The 25,392-nt window shown below is 43.8% G+C and overlaps 1 protein-coding gene across 1 annotated transcript in view; it reads left to right on the forward strand.

The window, feature by feature from the left end:
- The window catches only part of LOC117531944 (signal-induced proliferation-associated 1-like protein 1), a 128,188-nt gene that overhangs the window by 90,677 nt on the left and 12,119 nt on the right, over positions 1-25,392 (forward strand). The window contains 21 exon segments of the mRNA XM_034195131.1: positions 2,137-2,317; positions 2,390-2,555; positions 2,805-2,954; positions 3,192-3,264; positions 3,667-3,745; positions 7,731-7,847; positions 8,268-8,349; positions 10,924-10,992; positions 12,634-12,749; positions 12,941-13,067; positions 13,070-13,097; positions 20,366-20,405; positions 20,407-20,599; positions 20,602-20,751; positions 20,754-20,793; positions 20,795-20,942; positions 22,904-23,178; positions 24,430-24,681; positions 24,766-24,915; positions 25,015-25,169; positions 25,251-25,333. Of these exon segments, the coding sequence (XP_034051022.1) occupies positions 2,137-2,317; positions 2,390-2,555; positions 2,805-2,954; positions 3,192-3,264; positions 3,667-3,745; positions 7,731-7,847; positions 8,268-8,349; positions 10,924-10,992; positions 12,634-12,749; positions 12,941-13,067; positions 13,070-13,097; positions 20,366-20,405; positions 20,407-20,599; positions 20,602-20,751; positions 20,754-20,793; positions 20,795-20,942; positions 22,904-23,178; positions 24,430-24,681; positions 24,766-24,915; positions 25,015-25,169; positions 25,251-25,333 (2,674 nt within the window).

The raw sequence follows: 25,392 nt of genomic DNA on the forward strand, positions 1-25,392 counted from the left end.
TGGCAGGCTAGCTCTTTGTATACTCAGCTACCGGATGGATTACAGAAAATTTCAAACAGTTGTGGAGGAGAGGTGATGGTCTAGTGCAGTGATTTTCAACCTTTTTTGAGCCGCGGCACCCTTTTTATATTTACAAAATCCTGCGGCACACCACTGTCACGTGTCACGCACCACTAACTCGACTGTCTCTACTGCGTTAGCAACAGGTGCGGTACAGATATAACGTAACATTGTATACTATAGTCATGGAGCTGTATATAAGAACTAGAGAGCGCAATCCCAATGCTGCACACTAAACGAAAACGTCCCTTCATGGACAGCGACATGACGTCTCCTAACCAGGCAAAATATTGATGAAGTACCCGGATGTTAATGCATTTTCAATGGAGATTCGTGACTGAACACACTCAGAAAAATGCTCGCAAAATACGTGTTAAAATGCCATTTTGTCCTGGATATCGAGCCAGTAAAATTAAATTACATTAAATTATGTCAGGAAAGTATTAAACTTACTCTGACACACCACATTCACAAATATTAGTGTTGAAAGTTACACGGATCTGCGCTGATAAGCTGCGCTGCTCGGCTGAGCTGCTGCTGTTCAACGCAGCAGCAGCTCCTAAAACCATTACAATATATTTATATATTTATTTTTACATAATTATCCTTTATTGACCGAGTTTCATTCATGAATCAGCGGTGTGTGTGTGCACATCTCTGTGTGTGTGGCAGCACAGCGCGGGTCATTAATCTCATTATTTTAAGGTGCAAAAAAAAACAAAACTCCCCAGTCTTGTCAAACAATTTTTAGTCACTAACGACAAGAATTTTAACTAGACATTGGTCTAGCAGTGGAAAATATCAACTAGACATAAGTGAAATTAATGATCCGTGTCATCGGGTGACACAGGTACGGCAGGAGACATACAGCTGTTTATCATCCAAATATCACAGACAAAGTGACAACAATAACTAAAACCACTTATGGAAGGAAATATTGTCTCCCTGTTCCTCCGTTTGTGACTTTGCCAACATGCGCAGCTTTCCGGCATATTCCACCTGTTTCTTGACGAGACTAAGTGAACTTCTATGCACGCAAATCACTAACTTGCCCGGTATTAAAATGGCGATCACGCCTCCTTGTCGGCACACGGCTCACCGCTACTGCGTGCTTTGCTGCCATCTACTGGAATAAAGAGCATTACACCATCTGCCACACTATTACAGCACATATAATGGTGATATTTGTTAATTGCCCACGGCACCCCTGACGATCGATCACGGCACCCTAGGTGCCGCGGCACCCCGGTTGAGAATCACTGGTCTAGTGCATAGGTGTCAAACTGATTCCAGAAAGGGCCAAGAGGTGCAGGTTTTCTTTGTAGCCACCAACTCCAGCACGTGATTTCACTGATGAACATCACTTTGAGCAGATGGGAAGAGTTCATCAGTGAAATCACCTGGTGGAGTTGGTGGCTACAAAGAAAACCTGCACCCTCTTGGCCCTTTCTGGAATCAGTTTGACACCTATGGTCTAGTGCAGGGGTGGCCAAGTTTGGTCTTCGAGAGCCACATTCCTGACACTCTTAGTTGTCTCCCTGCTCCAACACACCTGAATCCAATGAAAGGCTCATTAAGTCTGCTAACGAGTCTTTCATTGGATTCAGGTGTGTTGGAGCAGGGAGACAACTAAGAGTGTCAGGAATATGGCTCTCGAGGACCGAACTTGGCCACCCCTGGTCTAGTGGTTAAAGTGTTGGTCTTGAGATCACAATCCTCGGTTAAAATCCCAGCCTGACTGTAAAATCACTAAGGGCCCTTAGGTGAGGTCCTTAATCACCTAGTTGCTCCCCTAGTTGTGTAGTGGGCACCTTGTATGGCAGCAGCCTGACATCGGGTGAATGTGAGGCATTATTGTAAAGCGCTTTGAGCGTCTGATGCAGAGGGAAAAGCGTTATATAAATGCAGTCCATCAAGCAAGCACATCATCTGAGTTTAAACACCTTAAATCGTTTAAAACGTGACCTCTTGTATTGTTTACATTTTGTGCTGCTGCTTATCTTCCTGGTTTTCCATAAAAATGTCATATTATTTGATTTAGGTGTTTATTTGAATCAGACTTGTTTCTGTCTCTAGACGACACCAGAGTGACGGCCTGCTGGGCGGTCAGCCTCAGCTCAGGGCCAATCTTCGCGGCTCCCAGTCCCCCCAGCGACACGGTGCCAAGTCCAGCCTGGAAGAAGACCTGAAGAAGCTGATCACGCTCGACAGCCCTCCACCCCCACCGACGAGGAGAAGGTACTGTGTGCCGCCGCTGGTAACACAGACGTCACACGGTCTGTAGTCAAGTCAAACATTTCTAACTTTGTCTTCTTGCTGCTCTCAAAAGCCGGCGTTTCCAGGTCCGCCTCCCAGTCGCCGGGCCCTGCAGAGAACGTTGTCAGACGAGAGCATCTACAGCGGCCAGCGAGAGGTTTCCTGCAGCAGCGAACGCGACACGCCCACTGACCTTCTGTTCACCTGCTCCACCGTGCCTCGCTCGCCCACCGCTCGCCGTACGCCAAGTCGACGGCACTCACACAAATCCCTGGGTGAAGTTTTATTATTTGGCGCTTTCTGTGTAATCCACAATGTCTCGTGGGCTTTCTGCTTGTTGAAGAGTGGGAAAAGGAGGATTTGTTTTGTGAAGGTTGCACTCATCTTAAAATAACCACAGACTGCTTCAAAGCTTTGAATCTCCTGCACAAAATGCGTTTATGCAAATGTTGTTCGATGTTCTTTATTTTTCTGTTTCACCTCCCCAGGAGACCTGACGGCTCCGGAGAGCTCTGCGGCGGAGCAGGGCAGCAAAACGCAGCAGCTGCAGGAGCCGGCGCTAATGCCGCTGCCTGACGCTGGGGCAGGTGGACCGCTGGACTGGGCCCACCTGGTCGACGCCGCCAAGGCCTTCGAAGGTAGACATTAGTGTCTTTTATTTCATTTTTGTCATCATAAATCAGGGTTAGATGCCAAACGTCTATCTGCCCAAGGTACATGTGCCGATATGGGTCAACCCTAATCGTAAGACTCAGGATTGGCTGTTAATTTTTACTGTGGAAGCCTGCTGTCATTTTCATTCTTACCAAAAGAGGGCACTTTATCTTCGTCTCTTAGCTGAAATGTACTGGGTCTCATAAAACTTGTTATTTCAGAGCAGAGGCTGGTCTTCCTCGCAGCCCAGGAGGAGAGTGCGATGGCTGAGAGCAAAGCCGCCACCGGGCCACAGCAGGCGGAGCCCCAGGCCCCCACTGAGACAACCCTCACCTAGGTAAGACGCCTCTACAGATAGGTTAGCTCACGGTGAATTTTCCGCTTGTTGAAAAAGAGAGCTTAAACATTACAAAACAAAAACAGCTTCTTTCTTCTTTTTGCCTTCTTCTTGTCTAAATGAGGGATTTGAACAAACGCCTCAAACGCCACACTTTGGACTATTTATCATGTTAGTGGGTGTCTAAGCAAATGACGTGCTGATGTGTGGCGTGGTCACACAAACATGTTCTGGCAGATATATGCCCTTTGTCTGCGATAACGGTAACAAATGAGCAGATATTTTTCTTGTAGTTGTTTTTCCATCTGGTACAGTCCTCAGTCAGAACAGTGACTGTCAGCGTGTGTCTGCTTTTACAGAGAAACTCCAGAGTGTCTGATGGGGAAGGTGAGCCAGCTGGAGTCCATGGTGAAGGCGTTACAGGAGGATCTGAAGAAGGTGAGTGTTCAGCACCAGATCTTTGATTGATGTGAGCGCTGCTCCTTCTTCTGCAACATGAAAGGAACTGGCTGCTGGGACACCACTGCAACAGCTGAAGTGAAGATGCAACAACTAGTCAAATTAACTAGATTATTAATGCATTTTCTGAACCAGTTTATTCCAGTTAAGGGTCACAGGTGGCTAGAGCTTATCCCAGCAGTCATTGAGAAAGAGGTGCGGTACACTCAGGACCTACCACCAATCTAAACAAGAGTACAGTGAATCCAGAAATATCCACAGTGCTGTATTTTTTTCCCACATTTTTTGTGTTACTGCCTTATTCCAAAATGGATGAAATTATTTTTCTCTGTCAAAATTCTACATACTACACCCCATAATGACAATGTGAAAAGTTTTTCTGAGATGTTTGCAAATTTGTTAAAAAATAAAAAACTAAGAAATCACATGTATATACTGTACATATTCACATTCTTTGCTCAACACTTTGTTGGTGTACCTTTGGCAGCAGTTAAAGCCTCATGTCTTGAATATGATGCACAAGCTTGGTGCACCTATCTTTGGGGGCAGTTTTGCCCATTCCTCTTTGCAGCACCTCTCAAGCTCCACCAGGTTGGATGGGGAGCGTCGGTGCACAGCCATTTTCAGATATCTCCAGAGATGTTCGATCAGATTCTGGTCTGGGTTCTGACTGGGCCACTCAAGGACATTCACAGAGTTGTCCTGAAGCCACTTCTTTGATATCTTGGCTGTGTGCTTAAGGTCATTGTCCTGTTGAAAGATGAGCCGTAACCGTCACCCCAGTCTGAGATCAAGAGCGCTCTGGAGCAGGTTTTCATCCAGGATGTCTCTGTACATTGCTGCATTCATTTTTCCCTCAATCCTGACTAGTTTCCCAGTTACTGCGGCTGAAAAACATCCACACAGCATGATGCTGCCACCACCATGCTTCTCTGTAGGGATGGTGCCTGGTTTCCTTCAAACATGATGCCTGGCATTCACAACAAAGAGTTCAATCTTTGTCTCATCAGACCAGAGAATTTTGTTTCTCATGGTCTGTGAGTCCTCCAGGTTCCTTTTGGCAAAATCCAGATGGCTGCCATGTGCCTTTTACTCAGGCTTCCATCTGGCCACTCTACCATACAGGCCTGATTGGTGGATCGCTGCAGAGATAGTCATTCTTCTAGAAGGTGGGTCTGGATTCTAGATTCTTCTAGATTCTGGGTCTTCTAGATGGTCACTCTGACAGAGTGACCATTGGGTTCTTGATCACCTCCCTGACTAAGGCCCTTCTCCCCCGATCGCTCAGACAGGCAGTCAGTTCTAGGAAGAGGCGTGGTGGATCCATACTTCTTCCATTTACAGATGACGGAGGCCACGCTGTTCATTGGGACCTTCAAAGCAGCAGAAATGTTTTTGTACTTTTCCACAGATTTGTGCCTCGAGACAATCCTGTCTCAGATGTCTACAGACAATTCCTTTGACTTCATGTTTGGTTTGTACTCTGACATGCACTGTCAACTGTGGGACCTTATATGTGGACAGGTGTGTGTCTTTCCAAATCATGTCCAATCAACTGAATTTACACCAGGTGGACTCCAATTAAGCTGTAGAAACAGCTCAAGGATGATCAGTAGAAACAGGATGCATCTGAGCTCAACTTTAAGATTCGTGACAAAGGCTGTGAATACTTATGTGCATGTGATTTTTTTTTTTTTTTTTTTCCAAAACAAAAAAACTTGTTATTATGGGGTATTGTGTGAAGAATTTTTTTGGAAAAAAATAAATTTTATTCATTTTGGAAAAAGATTATACCATAAGGTGTGGAAAATACATTACGGATGTGCTGTGGTATCGAACGCCATATACATATGTGAGGGATGCAAAAAATCCCCCCCCCCAATCCATGTTACACCAGTATCTAGATAGACAACACAGAACAAAGCAATCAGATAAGCCGTTGCAGTGTGATGCGGGAACAGAGCGTTCCTCTGTTTCCGCATCAATTATCAATTATAGTATAGATAACTTATTTGTTTTGTTTTCTTTGCATGTAATGATTATGTGAGTTGTTATTGACATCTGGTGAAAATGTCAACCTTTAGAAATATATTTACTGAGAAAAATAGTGACATGTTAAATGCTTATTTTACCAGCTGTACACTGTCATGATGATTAGCAGATGGACCTACACTAGTGTTCAAAATAATAGTAGTGTTATGTGACTAAAAAGATTAATCCAGGTTTTGAGTATATTTCTTATTGTTACATGGGAAACAAGGTACCAGTAGATTCAGTAGATTCTCACAAATCCAACAAGACCAAGCATTCACGATATGCACACTCTTAAGGCTATGAAATTGGGCTATTAGTAAAAAAAAAAAAGTAGAAAAGGGGGTGTTCACAATAATAGTAGCATCTGCTGTTGACACTACAAACTCAAAACTATTATGTTCAAACTGCTTTTTTAGCAATCCTGTGAATCACTAAACTAGTATTTAGTTGTATAACCACAGTTTTTCATGATTTCTTCACATCTGCGAGGCATTAATTTTGTTGGTTTGGAACCAAGATTTTGCTCGTTTACTAGTGTGCTTGGGGTCATGTCTTGTTGAAACACCCATTTCAAGGGCATGTCCTCTTCAGCATAAGGCAATGACCTCTTCAAGTATTTTGACATATCCAAACTGATCCATGATACCTGGTATGCGATATATAGGCCCAACACCATAGTAGGAGAAACATGCCCATATCATGATGCTTGCACCACCATGCTTCACTGTCTTCACTGTGAACTGTGGCTTGAATTCAGAGTTTGGGGGTCGTCTCACAAACTGTCTGCGGCCCTTGGACCCAAAAAGAACAATTTTTCATCAGTCCACAAAATATTCCTCCATTTCTCTTTAGGCCAGTTGATGTGTTCTTTGGCAAATTGTAACCTCTTCTGCACATCTTTTATTTAACAGAGGACTTTGCGGGGATTCTTGCAAATAAATTCGCTTCACACAGGCGTCTTCTGTCACAGCACTTACAGGTAACTCCAGACTGTCTTTGATCATCCTGGAGCTGATCAGTGGGTGAGCCTTTGCCATTCTGGTTATTCTTCTATCCATTTTGATGGTTGTTTTCCGTTTTCTTCCACTTTTTAATCAAACTACGCTGTTCTTCTGAGCAATGTCTTGATCGTCCCATTTTCCTCAGGCTTTCAAAGAGAAAAGCATGTTCAGCAGGTGCTGGCTTCATCCTTAAATAGGGGACACCTGATTCACACCTGTTTTTTTCCACAAAATTGACGAACTCACTGACTGAATGCCACACTACTATTATTGTGAACACCCCCTTTTCTACTTTTTTTACTAATAGCCCAATTTCATAGCCTTAAGAGTGTGCATATCATGAATGCTTGGTCTTGTTGGATTTGTGAAAATCTACTGACTCTACTGGTACCTTGTTTCCCATGTAACAATAAGAAATATACTCAAAACCTGGATTAATCTTTTTAGTCACATACCACTACTATTATTCTGAACACTACTGTACTTTGATCATTTTTTTCAGCTGCTTTGAAACAGATAGCGTTCTCACGTGCCTTTTCTTTTGCGGTTGACAACAACTATAACTTGCAGAAATGTGTTGATTTCTTCATCGGTCAGGGATGTTGACAGCCATCAACATTTTTTATTTGTAGAGTGCCAAATCACAACAAAGCTGCCTTAAGGCTCCCTCTGGTGATAATGAGGAAGAAACCTTGAGCAGACTAGACCCAGAGGGGTGACCCACTGCTTAGGCCATTCTAACAGTTACAAGGTTTTTACAGATGGCACAAGAGTTTCTTTACAAACAGAAGAGCAACAAAAACAGACTCCTGAATTGGAACTAAAGTAGAGTTATCATAACAAAACCTTTAAGTAATTAGAAGGGAAGTACATGGATCAGTGATCTGGTAGCATGCATACTTCAACGTGTGCATCTTTGTCTCCACCAGGAGAAGGATGCCAAGGTGTCTCTGCAGGCGCAGATCCAGAGCCTACGAGAGGACAACCAGCGCCTCCTGGAGGAATCCTACAGCGCCTCCGCTAAGCTCAAGAAGTTCACCGAGTGGGTCTTCAACACCATTGACATGAACTGACGGAGCTACTGACTGACCATCGACGGCTACAACGTGGCCTTCAGGGTCCGCTAAGACGTGCTCGTGAGAACTCGCAACATGAGCGGTTTTCATTTTGGCCGTTTTACACACCATTGATGTTAACTGCCGTCTTCAACGAGTGACTGACTGTTGGAGGAACGAGCATTAGCATGTGTTCCTTCGTTGTGGCTGAGTGTTTGTCTCTGCATGGTGGAGACGTGACGTAAAGTCCCCAATCAGCACCTCGAAGTAACCTTTCCAACATTATTTAATTAAAAAAACAATCCTGTGTAAGAGTTGGTAAACAGATTCCGTGAGCGTGCATCAAAGCTGTTGTCCTTAAAAACCCAAAGTTAAAAAAAACCACTAAACTTTGTCCTTGTGGGTTTGTAGATGTGCACAGAGTCTGTGGGCGAGCACACGCTGGAAACACTGTACAGTCAAGTGCCTGTCTGTGTCGTCTGTGCGAGAGATTGTACAAAATGTATCAAACCTTTGATTTCTGGATGATTATCAAAAGTAAACCTTGTAAAGGACTACTGGTTACAGAGCTGGTAAATAGTCTGTGTGTGTATATATATATATATATATATATATAGATATATATATATATATACACACAACCCCTGGCAAAAATTATGGAATCACCGGCCTCGGAGGATGTTCATTCAGTTGTTTAATTTTGTAGAAAAAAAGCAGATCACAGACATGACACAAAACTAAAGTCATTTCAAATGGCAACTTTCTGGCTTTAAGAAACACTATAAGAAATCAAGAAAAAAAGATTGTGGCAGTCAGTAACAGTTAATTTTTTAGACCAAGCAGAGGAAAAAATTATGGAATCACTCAATTCTGAGGAAAAACTTATGGAATCACCCTGTAAATTTTCATCCCCAAAACTAACACCTGCATCATATCAGATCTGCTCGTTAGTCTGCATCTAAAAAGGAGTGAACACACCTTGGAGAGCTGTTGCACCAAATGGACTGACATGAATCATGGCTCCAACATGAGAGATGTCAATTGAAACAAAGGAGAGGATTATCAAACTCTTAAAAGAGAGTAAATCATCACGCAATGTTGCAAAAGATGTTGGTTGTTCACAGTCAGGAAAAGCAATTGTGGACTGTGGATGACTGGATGAAAGTCATATTCAGTGATGAATCTCGAATCTGCATTGGGCAAGGTGATGATGCTGGAACTTTTGTTTGGTGCCTTTCCAATGAGATTTATAAAGATGACTGCCTGAAGAGAACATGTAAATTTCCACAGTCATTGATGATATGGGGCTGCATGTCAGGTAAAGGCACTGGGGAGATGGCTGTCATTACATCATCAATAAATGCACAAGTTTATGTTGATATTTTGGACAATTGAAAGGATGTTTGGGGATGATGAAATCATTTCTCAAGATGATAATGCATCTTGCCATAGAGCAAAAACTGCAAAAACATTCCTTGCAAAAAGACACATAGGGTCAATGTTAATGAGCAGATCTGATTTGATGCAGGTGTTAATTTGGGGGATGAAAATTTACAGGGTGATTCCATAATTTTTTCCTCAGAATTGAGTGATTCCATATTTTTTTCCTCTGCTTGGTCTAAAAAAGTAACCGTTACTGACTGCCACAATCTTTTTTTCTTGATTTCTTATAGTGTTTCTTAAAGCCAGAAAGTTGCCATTTGAAATTACTTTAGTTTTGTGTCATGTCTGTGATCTGCTTTTTTTCTACAAAATTAAACAACTGAATGAACATCCTCTGAGGCCGGTGATTCCATAATTTTTGCCAGGGGTTGTATATAGTCTAAATATGGGTGCCATAAAGACAGATGTTGACACACTTCAGTGTCACTTATTCAGATTTTCCTGTAAATAGAGAATAAAAAGTTATTTTCCCACCTCCGCCTTTATATATCCACTTTGACCCACCCGGATTGTGTTGTTTTAGCTGTACGTCACAGCGCATGACTTTGTAGTGCGAAATGCTTTAACTTGAGGTTAATTACATCCACGTCCATTGAACACTGCAGGAATTAAAGCACTTTACAGTGACAGTTTCCTGGGAATTATTGGATTTTCCCATGTGCAGCGTACAACCGTTGCTGCGCCGGTGTGGTGCATTTGATGACTGATGGGCCGTATTAAGGAAAAAGCTAACCACAGATAGTGTAGCCACAGTTAGTGCTGTGTTGCAGTAATAATAAATAATTAGGAAAGTGATTATAAACAGGCTCATATATATATAATATATATGAACATTTATTATAATAGCTGCATTTCACCTCTGCTGTAATAAGTATTTGGAAAGTGACTGACTTGACTATGAATTTGTAAACGCATTGTTATATTCAAGGAACTGATGACAATATTAGCATTTATGGTAAAGGTAGGCAGGTTAGCTGTGCATTAGCGCCCGATACTGTAACAATTATTACATTAATGGCCACTACTGTAATAACTGTAACTTTGCATTAACACCTGCTACTGTAATAAATATAACAGTAGCTAACTTAGCTGTGCATTAACACCCAATACTGTAACAATTACAACAGTAAACTTAGTTGTGCATTAATGCCCACTACTGTAATAACTATAACAGTGGCTAAAGCTAACTTAGCTGTGCATTAACACCTGCTACTGTAATAATTATAACAGTAGCTAACTAAGCTGTGCATTAACACCCAATACTGTAAGAATTACAACAGTAAACTTAGCTGTGCATTAACACCTGCTACTGTAATAATTACATCAGTAGCTAACTTAGCTGTGCATTAACACCCAATACTGTAACAATTACAACAGTAAACTTAGTTGTGCATTAATGCCCACTACTGTAATAACTATAACAGTGGCTAAAGCTAACTTAGCTGTGCATTAACACCTGCTACTGTAATAATTATAACAGTAGCTAACTTAGCTGTGCATTAACACCCAATACTGTAAGAATTACAACAGTAAACTTAGCTGTGCATTAACACCTGCTACTGTAATAATTACATCAGTAGCTAACTTAGCTGTGCATTAACGCCCGACGCTATAATTATAACAGTAGCTAACTTAGCTGTGAAGGTCCGCCTAAAGGGCTTCAGCAAGTACAGAGCCCAGCTGGACACCAAAAGTAACGCCTCCCACACATGAACCCGTACACAGACACACTCACTTAAAGAAAAACAAACATTTTCTGAATCTGGCCCTATTTTTGGGGGGGGGGGGGGTTCAGCTTTTCCCTAGAAAGTACTGACAGAGACCTTCAGATGATCTTTCTGCAACATGGAGGTTTCAGTCTGTGGCTGCCACAAATATTAGTGCAACGATGCACTTTTTCTCCTCAATTTATAAAACCTATATATTAGGTGTGCATTATACATAATAACTATTAGCTACCTTAATACAAAGAGAGAATTATTAATGTATTTTCATGTTCTTTCATTGGCTATGTGTATGGTTGTGCATTCAATTCCACTGCATCTTATACATCAGTAAATACTTGTACTAAAATCTCAGGACTGTTCAAGATTACAGTAAATAAAAAAAAAAACTGACTACTTTGAAGTTTTGCATGAAGATATTTGCATTGCTTTGTCTTTACTGCTCAGTGCTGTTTGCTATAAAATGTTTAGGATACATTTAGAAGCATTTCAGGATTTTTTGGAGCATTTTCTTGCACAGTGCAGTATATTGTTTGAACCGTTTGTTCAATTGGTAACTTGCAGCATAAATGTAAATGTTGGAGGACTCTGGTATTAGATTGTGAGCTTTTATGACCTTTCGTCGCTGTAGTCTTGAAGCTAGTTTCAGTAATGAAGTGAGAGTTTGACTTTTATTGCTGGTTCTTGGTAGAATTTTATATGTCCCTGGTTTGTGTTTGTGTTTTATGGCACTTGAACTTTGCTCCTTTATCTCACTAGTCAAACATTTCTTCTTGCTACAACTTTTTTTCTGGTCAGATTTGTGACACAATCAATGTAATCTTTTGTTACAGTGACCAAAAAAAACGCAGCGAGCCGCATTGTCTTTCTCTGTTTTCTTTTGGTGTCTTCTGGTCATAACAGGAAATTCTCTGGAATTGTTGTTGTGGTTGCTTCCCCATTTAAGTGGTCAACAGCTAAATTAGATTATTATTATTATTGTTATTATTATTATTCCTTCCTCACTTTATGTGAGTATAATGATCAAATTGAGTCATGGATGTTGTGTGTTTGCTTAAATGTTTTGCAGTACTCATCTAAATCAACAAATGGTTCTGTTGATTGAATGAAGTAACTAGTTACGGCCTCATCTCTGCCATTTGTAAACATTTCTCACTGTTCTCAATTCTAATATCAAATGAAGAGGACACCGCTTACATTATTGTTTCCCAAACTGTGGGTCCAAGCTCCCCTTAGCAGTTACCAAATATCCTTTAGGGGGAGTTGTAAAAATTAGAAGTGCAAAGTAAAAACAGTCATGGTTACTCGGGGTGGGTGGTACAGCAGTGTCACAGGCCACGATCGGAAGTGATCTGTGCCTCCCCCTCCCCTTCTGCTGAGCTCCGTGCATGAGTCAAACACCTGTAAATATTTTTGTTATCAAAGTAACTGCCTATGTGTTGAAATAGCTCTGAGCACTGGTTTTGACAGTTCAGCCGTTACTGTCCCATTGTTGGCTCTTTGTTTTGGCTGTGTGAAATTGCATCCTGACTTGCACAGAATGCACGTCTGACAGAGACGGATTGGGCTCTTTTTTTGTTCTCACCTTTGTATTGGTATTTTTCCTGCAGCGGATTCCACAGGCACGCATTCGCTGTACACAACATACAAGGACTATGAGATCATGTTCCACGTGTCGACACTGTTGCCTTACACGCCCAACAATAAAAACAGGTTGAGTATGGACGTCCAGTTTACACTTCTTTTGTTTGGGAACAATGGATTTCAAAGAAAGTCTTACAGGAGTGTCATTGATCAGATATTGTACTTGATTTGCATGCCGATTTCTAGGAAATGCACAGTCTTGCCTCTTTTTTATGTCCTTTCTGTCATATTTTAAGTTATGTTTTTTGAAAAATATTGTTTTCTAATGATTAGTTGCTGAGGAAACGCCACATAGGGAACGATATCGTCACCATCGTGTTCCAGGAGCCTGGTGCTCACCCTTTCACCCCCAAGGCTGTTCGCTCTCACTTTCAGCACGTCTTTATCATTGTCCGTGTGCACACCCCTGCTCTGACAGCACATGTTACAGGTTGGTGTATTAGTATTATTACTGTTATTATTGCTACTACTACTGCTACTGCTAATACATACCCAGTTCCTTTCTGTGTGGAGTTTTCATGTCCTCTGCGTGTCTGTGTGGGTTTCTTCCGGGCACTTCACTTTCATCTTACCATCAAACACCCCCAGGTGCCGGACTGTGGCTGCCAACTGCTCCTAGTGGTTGGATTGTGTTTAACTGTCATTAATAGGTTAAATGCAGAGGAGAAATTTCATTGAATGTATCCATGAATGTTCAGTGACAATAACGGCTTCTGCTTATTTGATGGTAAAGATAAAGTCAGAGAAAAATAACTCAGCTAGACTTAAGCTGCTTTTACTTTTGGTCAGTTTTGGCGCCATTTGGCAACCCAGCGTGACCTAGCAACCAAGCAGCCTTTGATTGGCTGCTTTGGGTACAGAGTCATTCGGAATGAGCAAATCGCTCAACAAAAGTCTGGAAAGGTTGTTGTTTTTAAGCAGAGCTCAGTGGACTCCTCACCACTGTGGGCCCAGCCTGAAGAAAGGTACAATTCGCAGCTCTCTATCTCACGATGATTCTTTCCGTAATCGATATGATGGTTATTCAGGGCTCTGAAGGATGTAGATTTTATTTTTCACAGGAAAATAAACACAGGATCTGGGCCGTTCAAAACGTTTTAACCAAAATTTTAAATCACATGTAGAATTAAGGTATTTTAATTAAATCGAGAGTTACGAATGTAACTATGGTTCTATGAATTCCGGATGACCGCCAGAGGGCGGTGCTTTAGCACCTGGATAACTACATGTGCGCAGCACAGAGGTCGAGAATATATACCAACAAAGTCACACCATTGAATGTGACCTGGGTGACGTCACTGGTTGTCTTTATATACCAGACGCACCCAGCGCTGGCTTCTTTTCGGAATGAACTCGCAAGACTCTGAGTGACAAGCACCTCTGGCGGTCATCCGGAATTCATAGAACCGTAGTTACATTCGTAACTCTCGTTCTATTTCATTCCTCCTAATCGCCAGAGGGCGGTGCTTTAGCACCTGGATGACTTAATACCAACAAGGTCATGAAGAGTCACACTCACCTCGCATCAGCAGTGGGGAGTGGAGGCAGACAACACCGCCGAAGTCACCGCAGGAAGAGCAGCCACATTCAGTCTGTAATAGCGGGCGAAGGTACAGGACGAAGCCCACATAGCAGCAGCACAAATATCAGTCAAAGGGACACCTCTCAGTGCAGCCCAGGAGGTGGACACCCCTCTGGTGGAATAGCATGTAACCTTAGGAGGCTGAAGACCTCTGGACTTGTATACTTGTAAAATGGCATCCACGACCCAATGTGAGAGTCGCTGCTTTGAGACAGCACAGCCTCTTTTGTGATCACCGTAACACACAAACAGGGCATCCGTTTTTCAGATCCTGGCAGTCGCACTAATGTACTGCTTCAGCATTCGGACAGGACACAGGGAACCTGAAACAGATAATCCTGGATCAGAATGCGGGGCATACACAAGGAAACTGGCTGGTTAACATGAAAGGTTGAAATTCTCTTGGGTAAAATGGATGGATTAGGCCACAGCGTAACCCCAGATCCGTCAGAATTCCATCGCAAACAGTCCCCAGCTACTGATAGGGCATGGAGCTCTCCCACCCACTTAGCTGAAGATGGTGCAAGTAGAAAGGCAGTCTTCACTGACACCCATTTAAGATCAGCACTTTCAACTGGTTCGAAAGGGGATAGGCTTAAACCCTCCAGGACTAGAGGAAGGTCCCATGAAGGTACACGTACAAGCCTTGGAGGCCGCAAACATAGAGCACCTTTCAAAAAACTACACACTAAGAGTGAACTCACTGACCGGCCATCAATGTAGAGAAACTGCCTGTGATGAGGCGCCACTGGCACATGGAAATAGACGTCCTTTAAGTCGACACTTGTGAACCAGTCTCCTGGTGTGATACTTTGAAGGACGTCTACTGTGCAGAGCATGTGAAACTGCAGCACTTTGATATAACGATTCAGACGTCGGATATCGAAGATAGGACGAAAGCCGCCATCCTTCTTTGGAACAAGGAAGTAAATTGAGTAGAACCCCCTGAGCTGGTCTGAACTGTGAACTGGCTCTATGGCCCCCTTCTCCAGGAGTTCCAAAATCTCCCGTTGTAGGGCGGCAGACTGCACCAAGTCGGAAACAACAGTCATCCTCACCCCATTGAACTTTGGAGGACAACATCTGAACTGAATTCTGTAACCCTCGAACAAGGTTGAAATGACCCATGGGTCTTGAACTTGAGCCCCCCAGTGGCTGAGATGATTTCGTGAAAAACGGCTGGGGGGCAAACGTTGGCAGTCAGACCCGACCACCTCTGCCTCGCATCCCTGAGGACCTCTGGGTGTGATTACTGGAAGCTCTGTGAAACCGTTCAGTTCTCGGGGGGGTCTGCCCATAGGCTCCCGAAAGGTCAGGCCGCTGGGAGAGCTTGGCCCTCAACTGCGAATAGCACGTGCACCTCTGGGAGTCGGCGGAAGCCTGGATGTAGAGTGAGAAAGCTGTAGCACATCTGACTGGCTGAGGTCTGGAAGGACCGGTGTAGGTCAACCAAACTGTCGCCGAGATTACTAGCCTCACAGCACGCTCCAAGTTTGTTGGAGCCGCAGTCCTACACTTGGCCTGGAAGAGCCAGCAGTGAACGGAGTGTGCCTCTGCAGGATTCGGACAGGGGGGGACTGCGCAAGCCACATCTGACGTCTAGTGTATGGTTAAGGGTTGACATCCCAGTCTGCCCAACCTCTTCTGGCAATATAAGCCAAAGGTTGGAGTGAGGCATCACTAAGACTTTGCGTAGCGTCATCAACCTCTACATCCCTCAAAGACTTTGAGAGGGCAAGGCGCTAAATGGGACAGTGAGTTGCCTAGGCGACCGATGCGAGCAGCTATGTCATAGCTTTTGGTGAGGGGGTCATCAGTGACCCTACACTGAGGTCGTGGGCAGCGGCATCCGGGTAATGCACGAAGCAGCATCAGCCGGAGCCACAACCAGGTTCGCAATAATGCTGTCAACGGCGGGCATATGGTTCAGACCATACTGCGCCGAATCACACATAGAGCTAATGGCTTCTGCATTCCTGTGATAGATGGGTCAATGATTTGGGGTCCGCCCAACATCGGTGGAGCTCCTCGATATATGGCTGTGAAACTGGAACGTTGAACTCCAGGCTTCTGAGTGACTTTGAAAAAGGCACTTGAAGCGGTGGTTTCCGAGGGGGATTGTCGATCCCAAGCCTGGTAAATCCACTGAACAGCTTGCTTGACAAAGGAGAGTCCAGGTCCGGTTTGCGGCAGGGACTCTGCCTCAGATGTGTGGAGAGCCAACTAATGAATGGCTTGAAGAAAACACCCATCTCATCCTGATCCTTCACACAGTTTATATCACTTGTCATGTACAAGGAATCAGTCGCAGCAATAGACATGACATCTTCCTCCTGCTGAGTAACTACATTGGTCTGATCAGCCTCATTAGGACAACAGGAACTCTCACGGCATCCCTAGGCTGTAGATTCAGAAGCAAGGACTTAATCTGAGCAAACTCAGAAGTCAACGTTTCGATCTTTTCAGCCAAAGCATAGTCATGAGTAACCTTCTTAGCAGAAGGGGTTCCTGCATGTGGGCGTTTATGGCGCTTTGGTTCCTTCCTGGGGCTGGAGGCCAAAGTCACACTAGACATTCCACTTTCCAATGCCGCAAGTCTAGCAGATCTCTCTGCCAGTGGCATGCTGGTACAATTAACGCAGGCATCGCCAGTCAGGGCTTCCCTCAGGTGTCCAATCCCAAGACACGAGGGGCAAAACATACGTCCATCATCTGGGCTCAAGGGCTCCAAACAGGTACTACAGCCATGCAACAAAGGCCCTGTCAACATTGTGGACTGCGTGCAGATGGCTCATGCAAGCCCTGGCAGTTACAGATAGAAAGACAGCTGGCATTAAAACAAAAGCTTTGACTGGGAGGCATAAGTGGTAGATCATGAAAAGCCTTCTGCGTGACCATTATCCTGTTTTTTTCAGCGCCTCTTTTCTTCTTCATGGCTTCACGTACAGTCAGGACTAGAATTGTTACGCATCACCACTTCAGCTCCTGCACAATATTCTATACCAACCACACACACCCACACACACGCCCTACTTCCTGTCTCTTTCTTGCTCATTCGTCTTTCTTTTCTAGCTCAATTCTCACTTACACACGCTTGCCCGTGCACACTCACAGCGCCACGCTCTTGTATAATCCGTGCCCTCCCCCGCCCACTTCTCCTCCGCTCGCTGGCTGCCACTATGCCTTTGGGCAGCGTGAGACAGAGTGGTCTCAAAGAGTAGCACGACGCACTTGAAGTGCTCTCTTCAACCGGACGTTCCTGTAAGTGGGTAGGATTTTTTGAGAGCCAAGTCCCTCAGAGCTCGCAGAGTCCACCTCAGGAACGGATAGCCGGGATTCGTCTCTCCACTCACACCAGAATCAGATTCCGGGTCCTTTATTCAAGCCCCTTTGCTTTTTTTTTTTGTCTCAGTGAGGTCATTCAACGCATCAGCTAGTGGACTCTTGTGTTCAACCTCGTATTTGCCTTAAAGCTTTAGCAGCTTTGTTTAATAGCGGGAAGTGTTTTTGAATAAGAGAGGGGGAAATGCTGGTTCTCCTGGTTTGCCTTATGGATGAAATGGAGATGCACGAGACACCGAATATGTAAGAACGCTCTGGTTTCCCCACCCAAAGCCGCTCACACCCAGCCTTTAGGTTCTACTCTGTGGATCTAGGCACCATTCTTTAAGTCTTCGTGGGCTTGTCTGCAATCTTCACTGTGGGACTTGTCTTTCTGGAAGTTGGTGGGAAAAACCTTGTCAAGAAAATAGGACTGTTAAGGAGTAACTGTTGGATTGTAGCACGAGGTCCTGCCCCAGATATATTTTTTGTTCTACATTCATTGCAATCGCAACAACCTGTAGCTTGTTGATTTTCAGGGAAGTCAGAAGGTAAGTTATAGATGTATTTATTTTAATTAAACACTTGTATTTTGGTGTGTTGTTGGAGGTAATGGGATTTGTGTTTGTGTTGATGATTATATCCAGAACTTGGTGGATTATGTGTTTGTGTTGATGATTATATCCAGAACTTGGTGGATTATGTGTTTGTATTGATGAATTATATCCAGAACTGGTGGATTATAGCTGATCTCTAACTATAGAACATAGAAGGGTAAACTTTGATACCTCTGCCGGGGTTATTATCGTGGTCAACTGTTATTACCTTCCCCAACAGACAGACTTGTGGCTGTAAACTTTGGTTTCTCAGTATTTGTGCAGGGAATTGTATTCCTCTTTGGTTGTCTAAGACATATTATTTCAGTATGAGGAAAGAAAAGGTTTTCAGTCGGGCTGGATCTATCCCAAAATTTAACCAACCTTTCACTATTCGTGATGTGTACTGTACACAATTTATGTGCAAACAATCACATAAGCTGCTGTTGGGTGCTGGAGATACTTAGACATTCTTCAGAATTCATCTGCATCCTACTTGTGGTTGCTTCCATGTTGCTCCAGTGGATCCAGTGTGCACTGGTATCTCGATTGGTACATCTTTTACGCCAGGTGTCCTTCTTGATGGAACTTCAGGTGTCCAAAGAAAATAGCCTTTGGTGAGCTTCAACCCAGAACCTTCCTGATGTGAAGCAAGAGTGTGATGTGAAGCATTACTGACTGTGTCACCGTGCTGACTTCTAGTTCGGTTAGTGACGTCATAACATGGAGGGGAACAAAGAAAATCCTTTCTTTCAGTTATTCATATGACTAAATGACATATTGTGATGGAAATTAAGGTCGTTACAAAAAATAAATGTTTCCGTCACCCAGTGATGATCTCCCCTGGCGTGTTGTTACTTGCTGCTGAGATATGAATAACAATCAGGGTTTGTTTTGCCAGTCCAGAGCATTAGAGGGAGTAAATGGCCCGGGGCCAGCTAGGTGCTAACTGCTGCTTTCACCCACGCTGGCCCATGTGAGTGTGATTGCATAACTCTGTCTTTGTTTTGGAATGTTGGCTGTTTGTGCTTCAGCGCCGCTCATCCATACCAAGATGTAGCAGAGAGTGGCAGCGTGTCAGCACTGGATTGGATGTAAAGAATTTGAAACCGGGTGAAGTCAGGCGTACTTTGAAAGATTTCAGCTACAGGCAATGAGTGTGTTATCTGTTTAATGGACTGGATGGAGACATGTCAGGACTGACACGCCAACTTGTTCAAGCCCAGGCTTCTACTTCACAGTGAAAGCTGTACACATCCAGCTTTTGGGCTTTGCTTAATAATTAAGCATATAAGTTAGAAAAAGTATACCTCAAAACTGTGCTTTGTCAAAACACATTTTTATCAACAACACAAGGGAGAGTCATTATCTGCACCTGTTTACTAATTCATTGAATCTCCCAGACAGCTATTGTGTGCCGTTACAATAGGAGCCGTAGAGAGTAACAGGAGGAGAGCTTTGCACATAACGTGTCCGACATCCTCCTTTATATTCACAAGTCAAAAGGGTCAAAGGCAACAATACCTAAAGGAAAACCACAAAGTTGTTCCTGCAATTTTTGAATTTATTGATTTTTTTTTTTTGCAAGCCAGTTTGCTCTTTGGGCTCGCATCATTCATTCACATTTTGTCTACCATCTATTCCAATATAATACTAGAATTTAATTATGCTACTTGAAAAGTGCATTGGTGCACACTGCCTCCGTGAGTTGTGTGGGTGAGTCAAGGTGGTATTATGCTTGTCAGAAATACTACTGCAACTGCCAAGAAAATTTTAGACATTTGTCTTGGTTAAATGTGGATCACAGTTACATATAAAACACCAGGTGAGACATAAAAAAAGAAAAAGCTGCAAAATATGCGGCCTTTCTAAATATAAATAATAGCCACATACTGGGTGGACACAGTTAAAACCTGTGGCAATGTAGTAGGAACACAGTAGAAACTGATATGGACCTGGCATAATCTCCATGCACGTAGACAATGTGGTCGAACTTTAGGCATGTTTAATAAAACAAACAAAAACAAAATTCGTAGTGAGGATGTGGTTGAATTCAACGAGCGCCAGGCTGATTTCACGCATGCTTTCTTAAAAATCTAGAACAGAGCAGTGGTATTGAGTATCTGCAGTTTTTTCCTGCTCTTGTTATTTGCGCACTGTAGCAGTGACCTTTAACCCCTCTCTTTCCTTCCCTTGCAGTGTGGCTGTCACTCGTTCCCAGGACGTTCCCTCCTTCGGTCCCACCAATCCCCAAAGGCGTCACCTTCCCGAAGTCTACAGTCTTTAGGGACTTCCTCTTGGCCAAAATCATTAACGCAGAGAACGCTGCGCACAAGTCTGATAAGTTTGGTGCTATGGCAACTCGCACACGGCAGGAGTACCTGCGTGACTTAGCGGAGCGTCACGTCACCAATACTACAGTAGAACCAGCTGGAAGTTCCCCTTCATCTCTCTGGCACATAAACGACGAGAAAGACTCGTCCGTACAGTGGGGTGGAGCTTCGAAGCCTGGGGGGCGGTTACCTGGCAGGTTCATGCGGAGGACCAGGTGGCCGGTGCTGAGCGCGAGTGCCTATTGGCTGTTTCCACGACTTCATCATCCTACTGGATCAGGAGATGAAGGCCGCGTGTTAATTGTGCCACCCGTGATGTGATTGGTTTGTCGACAGGGAGCCCCGCCTCAATGAAGATCTACTATGAGCACGGTGAAAGTGTGTCACTGCGTTCCATCAATACAACACAGAAGACTTTGGAGAGGTTGTGAAAAGACTGGGAGGTGAGTAACGTCACGTTCACGGGTGGTTTATCTCTTGTTGTTAATATTCTGGCCAGGTTTTGCAGCGTTTCTCAGATTTCTTGGGCTGAGAACATTTGTTGGAGTCGATTGAATGATGAGTCTGAAATAGATAAAACACTAAAATTACAGCTACATAGTGTCAATATCTGGGTTTTTAATGTATAAGAACAAATTAAGGCAGCAGTAGAAGTGCAGATTTAGGGCGTTTGTCACGAGGTGACTGGACAGATGTGTTTTGGTGATGAGCATAAGTCTTTAGGGTCTTAATGTGTGGTTGAGTGACTAAGATGCTGACCAGAGACCTAAGGTGTTGACTAGATGTCTTTGGTACCGGTTCTCTTTGGAGGATTCTTGGGTACCAATGACTGGAATGACTTTGTGCCAAACGTGCGGTTCATTAGTCAGTCTTGAGGAGTGGGGAGGAGGATTGTGGCTATGTTGTTCCTTTTTCTGGGCATGAGCTATCATTCTTCAGAGTTGAGGACTCCAGCAGCTGCACAAGCCCAAAGGGACACCCACCTTTTACCCATCTGCAGCAGACAGATAGTTACTTCCAAGAGTTAGGGATGGGCTGGTTGTCCATGCGATGCACTCCACCAGTGTATGCTTCCAGATCTGATGGTCTGGTTAATTTCAGTGTGATAACAAAGAACAAACTGCAGTTTGAGTAATAATTGGAGGGTGTGTGTCACATGTTATATCGCCCACAAAAGCAGTTCTGACCTAGTTCCAGATCTCGAGGTTAGAGATGATCCTCAGTTTGAAAAACCATCAGCCTGGAAAATCATGAAGGCACCTTGAGCAAGGTTCTTAATCCTGACGTTACTGCTAGTGTGCAAGTTGAGCACCTTTCATAGCAATATTCTGATATCAGTGCATGGGGGTGTGTGAGTGGATGAATGTGAAGCATCACTGTAAAGCACTGAACAGCTGCATCAGATGGAAATGCGCTACAGAAACATAGTCCATATGTGGCATTTGCTGATACAGTAGTGTTCAGAATAATAGTAGTGCTATGTGACTAAAAAGATTAATCCAGGTTTTGAGTATATTTCTTATTGTTACATGGGAAACAAGGTACCAGTAGATTCAGTAGATTCTCACAAATCCAACAAGACCAAGCATTCATGATATGCACACTCTTAAGGCTATGAAATTGGGCTATTAGTAAAAAAAAAGTAGAAAAGGGGGGTGTTCACAATAATAGTAGCATCTTCTGTTGACGCTACAAGCTCAGAACTATTATGTTCAAACTGCTTTTTTAGCAATCCTGTGAATCACTAAACTAGTATTTAGTTGTATAACCACAGTTTTTCATGATTTCTTCACATCTGAGAGGCATTAATTTTGTTAATTTTTTATACTCAAAACCTGGGTTCATCTTTTTAGTCACATAGCACTACTATTATTCTGAACACTACTGTAGATATCCATCTATATCGGGCAGACTAGCATCCATATGCAAATTATGCAGTTAGCAAGTTATGCACTCATGCTAATCCTTTGCTAGTGTTGTCTTACTGCTGTCTATAAAAGTAAATCATGCTAATGATGTTAGATATTAATTTGGTGAGGGTTCCACAGTGGGGTGAGGGTCAGTGGTATTTGTGGTGCAGTTGAGATGATGGTAAAGAAGTTAAGATTCCATTCACCGGGTATAATAGGTCATTGTATTTATTTGTTATTTATGTTACAGCGTAAAGGTTGAAGCTGAACTCTGCTTCAAGAGGGCGGATAATAATAGTAACTCTTACTGTTCAAATGGAGGGTTTTTGTGTTCACAGCTGGTGTCAGATCATGTCTCAGCTTGTGTGCAGTGCTCGTATGAGAAGAACTTTCTTCTAAAATATGTGCTTGCATGGAATAATATAAGGTTACCTGAATGTCTCACACGTGGCACATTTTTATTTTCGTACCTGCTCTCATTCTGTGCCCTGCAGCTGTTGACGAAGGGCAGCCAAACGACGGAGATGACCCTGCGCCGCAACGCTTTGGGCCAACTGGGCTTTCACGTCAACTTTGAGGGCATCGTGGCCGAGGTGGAGCCTTACGGCTACGCCTGGCAAGCTGGTCTCAGGCAGGGCAGCCGATTGGTGGAGATTTGCAAGGTGGCTGTAGCGTCGCTGTCCCATGAGCAGATGATCGACCTCCTCCGAACCTCCGTCACTGTCAAGGTGGTCATCATTCCGCCCCACGAGGACTCCACGCCAAGAAGGTAGAGTGGACAGGCAGGATCTGTGGATGTGTGACAAAGATGGTAGGGTTGTGAAATTTAAGTTGAAATTAAAAAAAAAAAAAAAAACCTCTGAGGATTTATTACAGCACAGAGCATTGTAATAGTTTGTGTGCATGTGTGCACACCGTGCACACATGCACCAAATGTGAAAATCTGCTGTGAATATCTGCAGATGATTACCAATGGGAGGAGACTGGTCAAAGTTCAGACACAAGGTCATCAAAAATATGGTCTCATGACTTTTTCAGTCATGAGAATTTTCAGGATTTTTCCTGAAATCTGGATTCTTTTAGGATGGTCTGTGTGAAGTATTCCTGACTTTTTTCAAGTGTTTGCTTGGCTGCCAGAATAAAGCTTAAAATGCGTCTGCTTTTGCTTAAAATCCAGGAGCTCCTACAGCGGGGCCCAGACGCCCGGCTTGCTTTTAGGGTTTTCTCAGTATGTCTCATTCTCATGTCTGCATTTTCCAGGATATCGCCACAACTAATAGGGCTTGAGAGGCGATCCAAACTGTACGTCAATCAGTTATTTGTTATTACGTGGTATATGTCACTAAAGTCTGCAAAACACATTTAGTGTGCTTGTGCAGGGTTTGCAGTGTCCCTCTGACACCTTTCTGTTCATTTATAGAAAAGTCATACAAGGATAGAGTTTTACAATACTCATATTTAAGTGTAATTGACGCTGATGTATCCTCCCTTGGTAAGTCAGAGACCGACCATTACCAGTTAACACTTTGCACAAATAATGTGAACAGCTAACTGTCCGAGTGACAATCTAGTACACCGTAAAATTCCCATATTTCAGCATGTTTTTGACACCAGATGTTAAGGTTGAGAGTGGAGACAGGTTTGTTTGAATCCTAGCAATCAACATAGAGAGAAAAAAAATGAATTTTCCATCTGTCCTTGCGCCCAATCAAGGATTTTCTCATTTAATGAACTGTAAAATGTATTGGTTTACAATGTTATTGCTGTGGGTGTCTGCCTGGGTGGTTGCTGTCCAGGATTTAAGGTGGTTCTGCAGACTGGTAGATGCAGCAGCATGTGATACCAGTGCACACTCCGACACTTGCCCTGTATTGTTTGAATACTCAGTCATTGAAGTAATTGACAGTTGCAGCTCTAAATGACAGCTTGCTTTAGTTTTAGAAGAAGAATTACGTGTTTATTACAAATAGTGTTGGGGTTTTTTTTTCCATCTTTTTCTGAACGTATAACCTTCCACCAGAGGCTGCTCAGAAATCTACCACATGCCTCTGGTTGACTATAAGAACCATAAGGAGGGCATGCCGTATGAACTGAAGTTCCCGTTCCGCGCCAACAACAACGCCAAGTGGCCACGGACCTCATCCAGTCCCCAGACACGGCCTGCGGGTACAGCGGGGACACTGATCAAGGCTCCACCTTCAGAATTCACAGACCGTAACGCTGCTCTCCCCCGCAGTGTGTCCAGCGAAGGGCGACCCCTCAACCCCAAAAGGTGACACAATATCAAAAGTTCCACGGTGATGCTTGCAGACTCGCTCAGTCACAGCTGGACTGAGTTTCTGTTCTCTCCTCACAGATATTCTCCAGGGAATGACAACTATGCTCTCGCCTGCTCCATCGTGATGGGCCGCACAGCGCACAACGCAAACTCCGCCGCCAACCTCCCCTACACAGACAGCGGCACTGTGTGCTCAAACCACTCGAGACAGAAGTCCGGGCCTGATGGGTAAGTTCAACCTCACTGCAGCTTACGCAGGATGGCAGCCAAGAGGGAGTCGCACTGTTCACCAACGCCCGTCTCCTTCGTCATCTCTCTCTCTCCCAGGTGTAATAATAACTGCCAGTCCCCAATGTCCTCTGGACGGCAGCCTGCATGTGACGTGGTCCATGGTGTCAAAGCAGGAAGCATCGTTACGGTTGGATGGACCAAAGCTAAAGAGGGGGAAGCAGCCTGCAGAGTGGGCGATAAAATCAGCAGCGGTAAGGACCGATTCATGACGACGGTCACGCCAAAGAACTGAATTCTGCAGACCTCACGAGAAATTTCTGTACCTGGTCCAGATCCTGTGGTCTCCAAGGTGATGATGCCTCGACTCCAGGCAGCAGAGCAGAGCGGCCACGTGTCTCCAAACAAGAGCACTAAGGTGATGCTTCTGTGCATCAGGTTCTCTAAAATATTTATTTAACGCTGAGTCATTCCCCA

Source organism: Thalassophryne amazonica, chromosome 19 (genome assembly GCF_902500255.1).
Source record: "Thalassophryne amazonica chromosome 19, fThaAma1.1, whole genome shotgun sequence".
Classification (NCBI taxonomy): Eukaryota; Metazoa; Chordata; class Actinopteri; order Batrachoidiformes; family Batrachoididae; genus Thalassophryne; species Thalassophryne amazonica.